The 14321-nt window shown below is 43.8% G+C and overlaps 1 protein-coding gene across 1 annotated transcript in view; it reads left to right on the plus strand.

Moving 5' to 3' along the window:
* Positions 1 to 14321, plus strand: part of PTPRM (protein tyrosine phosphatase, receptor type M) — a 562994-nt gene that overhangs the window by 476578 nt on the left and 72095 nt on the right. Inside the window, exon 20 of the mRNA XM_012812183.2 lies at positions 372 to 469. Coding sequence (XP_012667637.2) covers positions 372 to 469 — 98 coding nt within the window. The remainder of the gene's footprint in view (positions 1 to 371; positions 470 to 14321) is intronic.

Consider the following 14321-nt stretch of genomic DNA (forward strand, 5'->3'; position numbering starts at 1 on the left):
CAACAACTTCCAACTCTTGGGTTTAAGTGATTCTCTTGCCTCAGCCTCCCAAGTAGCTGGGACTACAGGTGCCTGCCACAACACTTGGCTATTTTTTGTTGCAGTTGTCATTGTTGTTTAACTGACCCAGGCTGGGTTCAAACCCCCACCCTCAGTGTATGTGGCTGGCGCAGTAACCACTGTACTACGGGTGCTGAGCCTAGGTGCAGTTTTAGAAAGAGTGCCTTTTTGCATTCACACCAGAGAGCTATATCTATCTCTATAAGTGAGGAAGTTGCATGGGAGTATTAATGGATTATTTGCAAGCCCCTGAAATTTTTTAGTTGAAATTACAAGGGGAAAAAATAAGTCTCTATTCTGTTTTGCTGCAGGGCCAATGCAAGAAACCATCTATGACTTCTGGAGGATGGTGTGGCATGAAAACACTGCAAGCATCATCATGGTGACCAACCTTGTGGAGGTGGGAAGGGTAAGTGGGCCGTCCACTGCAAATGGCCATTTCATTCCTTGCTTAGCTAGGAATAAATAGTAAGGCCTGCACAGACCTGAAGTTTTGTGTGTGCTCCAGAAAACATTAACCACTGCAGCTCCTCTTAGCACTTGCTGTGCTTGCTTATAAATTATCAGTAAACATAGCCTGAATTGCTTTCATTTGTTGCGATAGCAACAGACAGGAAAGGCACTCAAGATTTAAAAGCAGCTGTTATCAGGCTATATTGAGCACACAAAAATACCTCTAACAGGAATGCTGATTGCTGGGTGTCAAAATTCGATGGGTGCTGCACTGGGCATGACTGCATTCCATAACTCAGAAAAACTGGCTCTAAAAACAGTGTGCAGCACTGGATTCAAGCCTTAGGTTAGAATTACAGCATCTTCTCTTGCTGAAATTTGCCTTTCCTGATCTATAAAATGGAAATCATAATCTAATTCAGAGGTCTTGTGTTACTTTCTCTGTAGTAATTGTTTATGAGCACTGTTTTTGGTTTTAAGGATACTATAGTATCTATTTCTCTGGAAAACAATAACAAAAACTCAATATTAAAGAAAATTAAGAACATAAGACTATCATAATTTTATGTGGCACAACTGGAAACATATTTAATGCCAGTTTGACTAATTGCAGTCAGTTTTCAACTGATACAATAGCAATTTCGGGTGGTACAATTCACAAGTTCATCAACAAATACTAAGAATTTATGTTAAGATCTATTTTGTATCTGTACAAATAGGTATTTGGGAAAGACTGACTTGAAAATACGAAATTCTTTTAATTTCAAAGACCCTAATGGAAGCACAATTTGGTGTTATACCCTAAGATACATTTTTTATTATTATTAAATCATAGCTGTGTACATTAATGCAATCATGGGGTACAATGTGCTGGTTATATATACATTTTGAAATGTTTTCATCAAACTGGTTAACATAGCCTTCATGGCATTTTCTTAGTTACTGTGTTTAGACATTTATATTCTACACCTGGTAAATTTCACATATACCCTTATGAGATGCGCCGTAGGTGTGGTCCCACCACTTACCCTCCCTCCCTCCATCCTCCCCTCTCCCCTCCCTCTCCCCTTTCCCCTTCTTCTTGGGCTATAATTGGGTTTCACAGTAAGGCTGAGTACATTGGATACTTTTTCTTCTATTCTTGAGATACTTTGCTAAGAAGAATATGTTCCAGCTCATATTTTTAAAATCTATTAAAACGTATCCTTTCACTGTGTTATTTATTGAATGATTGAGTGATTGATCAGCTGTCTGGAAAGTGTCCAGCCATGTATGTCTCGAATTTTCATAGTGCATGGCTGGATACTTTCTGGACAGCTCCCTGTGTGTATGTGTGAGGGGATGGGTATTATTATTATGTTGTAGGATTATTTTTATTTAACTAGGAAACTTGTATGTAGTTTGTAATCTCAGCAATAGTATCCTGTAGTATTATTTCCAAAGTGAAATTTAAAAATAAGCAAACGCACAAGATACAATTGCTTTATTTATAATAGGTTCAATTCCATGCTTATGCTCAACTCAAGAGAAGTAGGCATCATGGGATTTACCCTCAGCAAAGGCAGCCTAGAGGTTAGGCTAGAATTGAAATATTGGAGCATAAACCATAAAGGATTGTATCTTAGGATTCCCAGGTTTTAGGAGGCGCAAACCAGGAGGAAGAGAGACATTACAGTTCTCTTATCATGAGAACATAAAGTGGGAGATACATACCATTCTAGCAAAGATGGTAGATTATTCTGAAAACCTTTGTACAAACATGTAGGAATTCTAGATAAAAATATAAATTCATATGTTAATGTGTGTGTATGTGTATATGTGTGTGTGTGTATATATCTCACATATATGTGTACATATGGAATAGCACTTCTGCTGATTCACAGACCAAAGTGACATCCCTAAAAATATCTAAAAATACTTACAACTGTGACTCATAAGGCATCATCTAGTATTAAACTTGTCAAATGCAAATAAAATGGGACCTAAAAGAAAAATATGTTCTTAAATATTGTTGTTAAAAAAGAAGAAAGACCAACTAAGCACCTAATTCAAGAAGAAAGATAAAGAATGGAATAGACCAAAGAAGGAAAAAGGAACTGAAGAACACAAGTAGAATTGATTACATAAAAAGCACAGAAATATGGCTTGGCGCCTATAGCTCAACCGGCTAAGGCGCCAGCCATGTACACCTAAGGTGGCGGGTTCGAATCCCCAGCCCGGACCCACCAAACAACAATGACAGCTGCAGCCAAAAAATAGCCGGGCGTTGTGGCGGGCGCCTGTGGTCCCAGCTACTTGGGAGGCGGAGGCAGGAGACTCGCTTGAGCCCAGGAGTTGGAGGTTACTGTGAGCTGTAATGCCACGGCACTCTACCCAGGGGGACAGCTTGAGGCTCTGTCTCAAAAAAAAAAAAAAAAAGCACAGAAATAATAAAAAGGTCAACAAGAAAAAGCTGCTTTGTGAAAAGATTAATGAAATAGACAAGCCTCTAAAAATAGATCATAAGTAAAGGAAGAAAACCACACATAAACAATAATATGAACAACAATAAATTTGATAAAGTGGGTTATTTTCTGGAAAAATAAGATTTTCCAAAACTGACTCAAAAAGAAACAAATTCTGACTAGACAGTAATAATTATTTGAAAATCAGCCTGGTGCTGAGGCTCATGCCTATAATCCTAGCTCTTATTATTGGGAGGCCAAGTCAGGAGGATCACTTGATGCCAATAGTTTGAGAGCAGCCTGAGCAAGAGCATCTCTACAGAATTTCTCATCTCTACAGAAAGTAGAAAATGTAGCCAGGCATGGTGGTACATGCCTGTAGTCTCAGCTACTCAGGAGACTAAGGCAGGGAGATCACTTAATCTGAAGGGTTTGAGGTTGCAGTGAGCTAGGATGCCACCACTGCACTCTACCGAGGAAGACAAAGTGAGATCCTATCTAAAAAAAAGAAAAAAATGAATTATGGCTAAAACTTGACCCATGAAAATGCATCAGACACTAATGTATTTACAGATACAAAATAATAAATGGATAATTCAAATATAAGTTTTATAAATATATGTAATTTATAAACTATCAATATATAAAATAAAACTATATGAATAAATTTTATAAATACAGTGGGTGCCAAAAAATGTATACACATTTTAGCAAAGGAAAAAACTATTAAACTTGTAGTACTCAAGTCACGTTTGGTATCTGCAGTTAGAAGAGATGGGTGTGTGACTTTTCTTCTTGTGTTATCAGTATTTATTATTACAATTTTAATATAGTCTTTTCCTGTCTTGAAATGTGTATACGGTGTTTGGCACTGTGTATTACAAAAATTAAGAGAATATGAAAGACTGCTTCACCATTTCATTTTAGCTGGCATAACTTTGATAACAAAACCAGGCAAGGACTATAGGTAAAGGGAAAAGGACAGTTCCTATAAATTGGTAGGAAAAGAGGAATAGACCAAACAAATCAAAGAGGCCATATGCTGACTTTAGGCATAAATGAATGGAAAGACAAAATATTGGAGGGGAATGTGTGAACTTTCCAATGAAGTAAACTGAGAAATTTGTTTATCCATGGGGACCCAAGAGAGTCCCTTTTCCATAAAACATCCAACAATGAATATCAGAAAAACACCCAAATGTAACAAATAAAGCTTTAAAATTTTTAGAAGAAAATTTGAGATAAAGTATCTAAGACATTTGTGTTGTTAAGAATATTCCAAATACACATTAAGAAAAGTATCAGGAAATTTGACAATATTAAAATGTTACGATTTTCTGTATGACAAAGGATGTAATAAGTGACAGGACAGGTGGAGGGGTAGGAATACTGTGGAACCATCAGGAAAAGCGTAAAGACTTATAGAACAGTATTTTATGTGCTAAAGTGAGAAAAACCATTTTTACTCCAATGTGGGATGGCAGGTGAGCTGGTTCAGAGCAGATATTCTCTCCCCTCCCCCCCCCATAGGAGAGGTTGCTGAACCTTTCCTGTCACCAGCCTTTCTTGGAAAGTGGTGACATAATCTACCCACCAGCTCAGGCTGCTATAATGAAACATCATAGACAGGGGGCTTAAACAATAGACATTTATTTGCTTACAGTTTTGGAGCCTGTAATCAGTACCTGGGGAGGGATCTCTTCCTGGCCATCTCACTGTGACCACAGGTGGGAGAGAGAGAACAAGCACTCATGTCTCCTCTCAAAAGGACACTAATCCTATGGGATCAGGGCCCCACTCTTAGGACCTTATTTACTTTCTCAGCGGCCCCATCTCCAAGTATAGGCACACTTGGGCATTAGGACTCCAAACTATGAATTTGGGAGGTGTTCAAATGTTCAGTCCATAGCAACCTACTTCATGGGGTTCTTGTAAAAATTGAATAACTTTATACCTGCCCAGTGGTTGGAAAAGTTCCTGCCCATTCTTGAGCACTCAATAAATATAGGCATAATTAATATTTCCACCAACACACATAAGACCTGCAGTGTTGTATATAATTACCCCCTTCCCCCTACACCAAATCTACCTACTTTTGCTATAAAAGCAACAATGGCTCTTGAAAAAAATTGTCATCTCCACTGCAAAGCAAGCTCCTTCGAAGGAAGAGAGAGCCTCACTCCTTGGCCCTCCCCTCCCAGCATAGCACCTGGCCCTTGGCAAATGCTGAGCCAAGTGAATGTGGCAGAATGCTCCCACACAGTGTCACAGAGCTGTTAGCATGTGCTAGGTCAGCTGTCATGTAGCCAACCTCAGTATTTTATCTGTTTTCAGGTACTTGTGTTTCTTCCCCTGAAATGCATCCCCAAATCCGAATCCTTCATTCATTTCACAAATATTTGTTGACTGCCATGTTTGGGGAGAAGGAGAGGGTTTCTGTGGTGCGTCACAGCAACTTTGCAGTAACTTCACAATAGCTGCATTCACAGAAATTCATTCGCTCCTTCAGATTGTAAATACTTGTGTTGGAGCTTGCTTACAAGAGAATCCTAAGGTAAATTATTTTGCAAAGTAGATAATTGTAAGTAACAACTAGTACTGGAAAATAAAGGCACATGAGTATTATATTTTTTGGTTAACTGAAATTCTCAAGTGCACCAGCCACGCCATCTGGACTCAGTGGCTTCACAATTTATTTTTGCATGATACATCCTCCTACTTTAAAGAAAGATGAGGCTAGAATAGGGTGCTGGCCCCATATACCAGAGGTGGTGGGTTCAAACCTGCCCAGGCCAAAAACTGCAAAAAAAAAAAAAAAAAAAAAGAAGAAGAAGAAAGATGAGGCTAGCATGATCTGTAGCTGAAAGAGCCAAAAATTGTGCTGTAAAATTACTGTGGTTAAAAAAATAATAATAATACATTGAAGTCCATTATTTCTTGACTGGGGCACGTTTTGCAGGGAGCCAGGTCTCATTTCCAGGGGCCTAGCTTTAGATAAGTAAAAAATAAAACCCAATGCAGTAGCAGCCAGTGTTTCTGTCCATCAGGCACTTACTTGGGCCTGTCACATCAGGGTGCTCACTTTGATTTTTACAATGGCAACTGTTCTGCCAAACAAAGAGCTGCAGAAATTTCAGTCCCCAGGGTAAGCTGAGGGGGGAGTGTTGATTACTAAGTTTCTGGTTTACCCATAAATCTAAGGCCACAGCCTAAAGGAACTCAGCAATTTTAGTCTTGAGAAGTTTGGTTTTTTGTTTTTTTAAACCCTTCCACACTTTTCTAGGTTGGTGAGGACGTGGGTAAGCGCTGAAGAGGCCTCCCTTTCACTGCCATCAGCCCCTTGGGTCAGTCTGGTTTCAATTAGTAATGAAATTAATGGCATCTGCCCTTGAAATGTCTGGTGTGATTTGGGGGTTTTGACAAGAGGTCATATTCCCTCCGGGAAGAAGCACTCACCTTGTTCCAGTGAATCCTGCACATTTGTTTAGAGATGACATCCCCATATTCCATACTTAAAAACAACAAAAACAAACCACCCAAGAAATTAAAACGACATGGTTTTTAAGGGCAACAACTACCTACTAAACGTGTGTACCACACATGGTGTGTCCTTCATGCATTAAGTATGAGCCCGGTGGATGTGTGTCTGTTTACACAGACTCGCTGCTGATTCATTAAGTCAGAGCTGGGGACCTGCTCCCCGCTTTGTGCCCTGGAGCACTCTGCATTAGGTGGCTTTAATTGTGGTGCTGGAGCCACTGGGAGGCCTAGCTTGTGGCAGCACCTGCTGCAGAAGACACAGACACTGCACTTCCCTCCAGCAGGGTTCCCGGTGCACCTGCCAAGGCCTGTCATTATCTACGACTTCTTGTCACCGCCACATATCCCCTTTTAGCCCACATGTTGTGGGAAGGGCCCCTTGTTGCTTTTCCTGGCACCTGCCGAAGGCTGCACACCTGGCACTGAAGTGGCGCTGGGGTGTGTTGTGATTATGCTCCGTCTTTAATGAACCCACCTGAGGGACATTTTGTTTTTTATCCAGGTGCCTGTTTCCCAGGCATTCCTCTTTACACCATTTGTGTGGAGATTCAAAAACTCTGTGTGGTGTTGAACTAATCCATCTGCCAGAAGTCTTATAACCACATCAGCAGGACTCCCAGAGGAGACTTTTGTACCAGTAATCTAAACTAATGATTTCTAAACATATTTAGTCAGTTTTATGAAGACCTCATTAAAATGTGACTGTTTATTAAAAATCCAAATGAGGTCTCACAGTCATTTAGGAAAATTATTGTTGAGTCACTGTGACTAGTTCTGATAACAAATGATAAAATGTTCGGAGCCAAGAGAAGTCAGGATGGAGCTGTTAACCTCCATCACAGCAGGGATGGGCGGGAACCACCTAAATGGACACTGAAAAACAATGTTATGCACCCAAAGAGCATCTCAGATTCCTCTCACAATAATTGTCACTAAAAGACAGAAAAAAGTTTAAGGGGATCACTGGACATCAGAACCAACTTTCTAGTTCACAGTCAAGATGGGGGGTAATATTAGGATTCCACACACAAAACAATCTGCTTTTCTGAACAGTTACCAGATTCAGGAGAGGCGAAAAAAGTGACACGGAGACTAGTGTGCCCCTTTTATATAAAATGTGGAAATATTGCTTTATAACAAGAACAGCGTAGGTAATGGCCAACAGTATAAATAGTACAATAATACTTCTTGCTTATAAAATCTCTCCACTGGTTCCAGGACATCAAACCCATACATAGAAGAGGCAAATTGTTTTTATTTTTATTTATTTATTTTTTTACCACACACTAAAGACCTCAGAAGCAAATTATTTTTATAGATGCTGCTGCAGGTGTTGCCTTGAGCTCACACTCTTCCCTCCACATATCTTTTTTAAGGAAATGGCTTTTTAAGGTTGGTATTTGGTGACTGTGTGATTCCAGTTTAAGCCTTTGATTAATTTATGCCCATTCAACAGACACTCCTCCCCATGTTGATCTCCTGAGCTTCATCCTTACATTTCTAGCTGCCCGCTGGCCATCGCTCCCTGCATGCCCAGTGACTGCTGCCGAGCCCCTCAGAAACTAGACTTGTCGTTCTCTCTCACACCCCTCCTCCCCGTGACCTGTCCTTTTCTCACAAACTTGAGGAGGAACTTCATTTTGTGCCCTCCCAATCTAGTGCCAAGCCACGTAGATGCCATGTGGAGCAATGTGCCCACCTCCTGCCTACATGGGGCCACCCCTAAGGCTTTGTCACCCCAGCCCCAGCCTCAGTGTGCGTGATGGCCACCGCAGCTTCAGTGCTGTCTTCTCCATCTCTTCTAGACATGCTGCTGGGTCGCTTTTTATAAATACGACTCCTCTGTTCCCAGAATCCTTCAGGGATTCATTCCTCTTGAATCTAGAATAGAGTCCCAACCTATAGTCTACACCAGGCATCCTCAAACTATGGCCTGCGGGCCACATGCAGCCTGCCTAGGACATTTATCCAGCCCGCCGGGTGTTTTTGCTGCCACTGCCTGTCCTGCTTAGCAGCTGACTTGTCCCAAGGCCTGCAGTCCGGCCCTCCACCGGTCTGAGGGACAGTGAACTGGCCCCCTATTTAAAAAGTGTGAGGACCCCTGGTCTACACCCTTCACAATGTGGCTCCACAGCCAAACTTATTTCCTACCGTTCTCTGACAGGTGTTAAAGATGCCAGGCACAGTGTCGGCCAAACATGCCCATCAGTTTGTTCCTTGAGCCTTTGGTGCTGTCTGCAGGGTGCTCAGCAGAGCTCCAGCCCCAGGGGACTATCGAGTAAATGTGGCTGATGAGACTGACAGATTGACCTCTGAGACTGATTTAATTTATATTAATTTAAATTTAAATGGTCACATGTGACTGGTGACATTTGTCTTGGACAGTGCAGTGACAGAACAAGCCCTTGTCTTCTTCCTCTGCCTGCTGAAATAGGTCCCCTCTCTCAATACTGATTTAAAATTCCATCCTTTCTAAAAAAGCAACCTTTCTTGATTTCGCCAGTCATTGGCTTTTATCTGTCTTATTGACACCCTCCTTTATGCACCATACTCTGTCCTTTAGTATGAGTTTTAGCCAACTCACTGGCTTACAGAAAGTCAAAGAATCAGAACCCTTGCTTCATGCCCTGGCTCTTCCAGTGCCCGTAGAGATGGCTGTCTCTAAGCTCCAGCTCCCTCATCTGTAGAGGGAACACTGTGAGGATTAAAAAAAAATTGAGCATCTTTTATACTTTTCTCCACTTTGGCACCTGACCTTCTCAGTCATGCCTGTGCAAGACCACCAGGCCATGGTCCTTCCCGGTAGGCCCAGTAGAAGCAGTTGGTCAAGAACCTTTTCCTTAAGTTTGGCAGCAGGGACAACTTCTCTGTTGTCAGAGTTAGTGGAGAGCACAACTTTCCTTCCATTCTGTCGGTCATGAGTTACCTGTTTCTGCATCGGCACTTCCCGAACCAAAATGACCATAACTTGAACACAAAGCCAGGAGTCAAAGAGGAAGTCAGCAGTGTACGCTGGGGGACTCCCACCCAAGCACTGTCACCCTTGATGTCTCAGCCCTCCCCCACATCCCAGCATGTCTGTGGAGGAAGTGGACAGTAAGTGGTGCCAAACCATTGTCACAGGAGCAAGACCTGCAGACCCCTCCAGGCCCCTTTCCCCAGGAAAGATGATTCCCCTGCAGCCCCCCTGGACTTTGAGGTTTACTCTGCCCAAAGATCTCAGCTCCCCTCTCTAAAAAGTTACCCCATTGACCAAAGAGCTCCATTTGTCTTATTCACAAATGAACCCAAAGACAGATTCACTAATCCCTTGTCAGCACAGTTTAATCCAACATTTAGTGGCATACAAACATGGCACTAAGAAATCCAACAATATTTATATTCATGTGTCCTCAAGGAGCATCACATGGAAACAAAGACCATGTGACCCTCATACAGACTGTCACCTGATACACAATCAATGTGATGGCATTGACTGCTGGGTCTGGCTGGAACAGAACATTCCCTGGTTCCTGGTTCCCAGTGCTAAGGAACAAGCATTGGTACCTTGTTGATGATGGAGTGATCACAAATACAAGGCAATCACATATATACACATTTATTGCAGAACAAAAGTAACGGAGAGCAAGAATACCTCTCAAATAGCGCGACAGGTCCCCCTCTGGGAGTAGAGATGAGGCCTGGAAGTCTGAGCATAGCTGTTTTTGATATGCTCACCAGTTTGTCCCAGCTTTCCCCCAGCAGAATTAACTGTTCTTTCCCACCCTTTGGGGTAATTGACAGGTTGGAGTTAGGTAACTCTCAGGGGGCTTTGTGCTTGAACCCCAACCTGGTTTGAAAGCTGGTTGGGAAAACTAGGCTGAAAAGAAATAACTCGCGCCAGTTTTAAACATAATGTCTGAGAATGCCTGGAGAAGGCTTACGTTAGGTCAGGCTGAGCAAACAGAGAAAACGCAGCCCCTCTCTGGCCTCTTCAGAGGCTGTTATTGATTTCTAACAGAGCTGCATATGCAAAATGTAAAAATGCCAAATGATAGGGTTCAAAGAATCCCAAGTCAGGGGAAGACTGGAGAGACAGAGAGGCTGGGTAAGGTATAGGGGGTTACTAATAGACTGCTGGCTGATGGTGTATTTATAAAGGGGGAGGGAGAAGCTAGTTCTATGCCTGCAGGGGAAGTGAACCAGGTTTCTTAATCTAACTACATATCAAAAGTTTAAAGAGTTTAACCTCTCCCACTTGTTGATGCTCCAATGCTTAGGCCTAGTCAGCCTGTCTGGGCCCTGGGTTCTTTTCATCTTCCATGGGTTTGATGAACCCCCAGGGATTGTCCATCTGTGGGCTTTCCTCTGGATACCCCAGGATTGAGGTGGGGTGCCTGCTAAGAAGTCAACTTATCTACCTCCCACACATAACAAACTCCTTATTATGCCTGTGTCTTCCTGGAACTTTACAGAAGAATCCATGGAGTCAAAATCCTCATTGTTAATTGTATGATAGTGAGCCCCACGGCTCTTAAGGTCACTAGGGGCTCCTCACTGTGTTCCGACTGGAGAAGCGTCCCAGACACAACTCAGTTCTGCCCTCTGCCCTTGGCCACTTCCCAGCTACCTGTTTTACCTTCTGCCGGACCTAACACTAACAGAGGACCAGTTCCGACTCCTGACACGTGGACTTCATGGTGAGGAGCTGGACCTTAGTGGGAGGAAGGAGTTTAGATGGCAAGAGACAGTAACCACCTTAGCAACACAAGGAAGAAAAGGGGGAGTAATGGCAAGATTGAGAAAGAATGGCCGAGGAGGGAGGATCTCTGAGGCCAGGAAGTTGGTTCCAGGCTGACTGAGGAGAGGGAATGCCTTTCTGGGAAGGGGGTAAAAGTGGTAGAAAGTGAGCAGAGATGTGGTTTTCTGTTTGGTACTACTAGGAAACAGTTCCGGTGGCCATTACAGAAAGGCTAGGAAAGTGTGGAGAGTAGGCTGTGAGGCGGCAAGGTCCCCACAGCCTGGGGAACATTCAGGGAATGAACCCCCAACTGCTTCTCCTCTGTTCCCCAAACAGCCGTATTCCTTTCTTCATGCTCCCTCTGCCAGAAGCTGCCTTTGTCTAGTTAACTATGCAGAGATCCTTGTGATCTTTCCCTCCCTTCTCCTTGTCGAATGTTAATGAAGTTGGGTAGAAACCACTAAGTCACATAGTTCTTCCTTTGTTTTGTCAATTATACTGAGATCATCCTGAGTTGAGTAGAAACAATTAACAAGATGGTTTGTCTTTGTTAACGTCATTTACATTTTCCAATTGTACTGTAAGATCAAAAATACGTCTTTTGTTTATGCTATTTCCCCATATTGTCTATGCCACTTCCCACTGGACAACCCTGTACAGATACTATAAAATAAAGCTGATTTTGTGCTTTGGTGCTGGCTGCAGCCATCAGCTCAGTCAGTCCTCCCAATCTAGGGTGACCAGATTTTAACATCTGTAAGGCGGGACAACATGGGCGGGGGGCGGAGTGGGGGCAGAGCGGGGGCAGAACGGGGGCGCAGGGTAGGGGACGGGCGCAGGGCAGGGCCTGAGAACAAGGCAAACTTTGATAAGCAGTTCTCGATAATCACTTCTCAGCAATTATTTATTACAGTTTAACATTATAAAATTAACAAAAATAATATAAAACTCTTTTTCTGGCGAAATAGCCATATGGCGGCCAAAAACCGTATATTCCCTTCTTGTTTTCCAGCCCATTCATTCATTCTTTCCAAAAATCAGGACTTTTTTAAAACGCTGCAGGACGCGGGACAAATTGTTGAAAAGTGGGAGTGTCCCACCAAAATTGGGACGTCTGGTCACCCTATCCCAATCCCATCTTTCGTTTCTGCATCTTCTCTTCTCCTGTATTCTTCTCAGTCCCCACCAATTCCAACATTGGTTCCCTCCCCTTCCCACGCTGGTTTGTGACAGGAAGGGCTGGGCAAGCACATGGCGACTAGTCAGGAGCTTAGAGCAGGACTCCAGTGCAGGCCGACGTGGGCCTGGTTTGGGCGATGGTTTGGGGAATGTGTGGGAGACACAGGGTGGATATCGTTTGTGTGGGTGTGACAGGGAGGAGGAGGGTGTAAGTACAAAGCAGAGTTCCTGCCACCATCACCTGGGCTGATGGGAAGGCTGTTAGCCAGGGGTGAGCTTCCATTCTCACCTCACCCCACAAGAAGACCTGGTGTAAAGAGAAGAAAACCTGTTTGTTCTGGACATGCTGCATCTGAGAAGCTCAATGTACAACCGTGTGGCTTTCCAGAAAGCTCAGGAGAGAGGCAAGCTGGAGACCTAGAAACAAATGATGGAATTGTGATTCTTCCTTCATTTACAAGCATCTCCTGTGTTCAGGGCTTTGAGCTAGACCAGTAGTTCTCAACCTTCCTAATGCCGCAAGCCTTTAATACAGTCCCTGGGGGTCACAACCCACAGGTTGAGAACCGCTAGGCTAGACTGAGGTTATCAAGACAGAAATAAGGGACAAAAAGACAGGCCACCAAGAAAAATCTAATGCCAAGTGATGACCCTGAGCAGAGGCACAGCCATCTGAGGAAGGGATGGAGAAAAAGAGGAGAGAGGACTCTCAGCAGAGCCCAGGGGCAGTCAGGAAAGAGAGCTGGCAGTGGTCTGGAAAAGGAAAGCAGGAGGAATGGGGAAGAAGTAAGAAACCACAGAAAGTTGGGTATGAAGAGAGGATAGAGTTTCAGCAGAGAATGGAGCAGGAACAGTGTGTCCCCAGCTGGAGGAGGGGCCAGGAAACCTGACAGGAGCTGAGGAAGATAAGAACGTTCAGAGCCAGGCATTCTGCAAAGTGTTTCCGCAAGCTTTGCTGTACCACAACCTTGTGCATATATGTAATGATTCCCATTTTCAGAAGTAAGAAACTGAAGCTGAGTGAGGTTAAATCATTTGACAAGGGCAGAGCACAAATCGTGGTCTGTCTAGTCCCATGCTCTCTCTGGCTTCCTGCAGCACAGCCCCTTCCACATCAGAGGTGTTTGGTTCATCCCAGGTTTCTGTGAGATGACAGAACCGAGAGCCCGACGGCAGTGGGGTAGCGGCTGAGTGAACAACAGAGACACAACTGTAGCTTGTTCTTAGAGAAGCAAGTCAAGGGAGAGAGATGGAGCAGCACCTTGGAGGGCAGCAAGGCCGTGACAGCAATTGTCATGGCGTGTGCACCTTTGTGCATGGAGACAGGTGGACAGAGCATGACTGAGAGTCCAAAATGAAGACAGCGTTAGAATCTCAGACGACAGGTACAAGAAAAGGAGGCGGGAAAGAGACAGGAAAGTCATGGACGAGATGGGAGTGTTCCCTCCATTAACAAGAGTGTGCACCACACACAGTGGTCATACAACAGTCACAGCGGCCAGAGCTGCAGGATAAACTAAGTATGTCCCTGTCCGCAGAGATGGGGGGCGGGAGGGTCAGACAACGTGGTTAAACTCTATGGTGGGGTCTCATGGAATGCTGTGGAACATCATAAGACTGGCACCTCCTCCAGACTCAGAGCTCAGGTTGTCGCAAAGCACTTCCCAGAGCTCATGATGCGTAGAGATGGGAAGGAAGTATACTCTGGGCAGGGGCAGCCTCAGGATGTGGAGGGATGCGCAGGTGCTCAGGATGAAGGTGGAGAGAGCTGAGGCCATGTGGCGGGGGTCGCTTCACTACACGAGGTTCTGGGCTTCAGCTTATGAACCATAGAGAACCTCAAAGTATTTGAGTGGGGAAGTGGCCCAGAGAGAGAGACGTGTTGTATTTGAGTGGGGAAGTGGCCCAGAGAGAGAGACGTGTTG

The sequence above is a fragment of the Otolemur garnettii genome, unplaced genomic scaffold, assembly GCF_000181295.1.
Source record: "Otolemur garnettii isolate 467f Iridium unplaced genomic scaffold, OtoGar3 scaffold00193, whole genome shotgun sequence".
Taxonomy (NCBI): domain Eukaryota; kingdom Metazoa; phylum Chordata; class Mammalia; order Primates; family Galagidae; genus Otolemur; species Otolemur garnettii.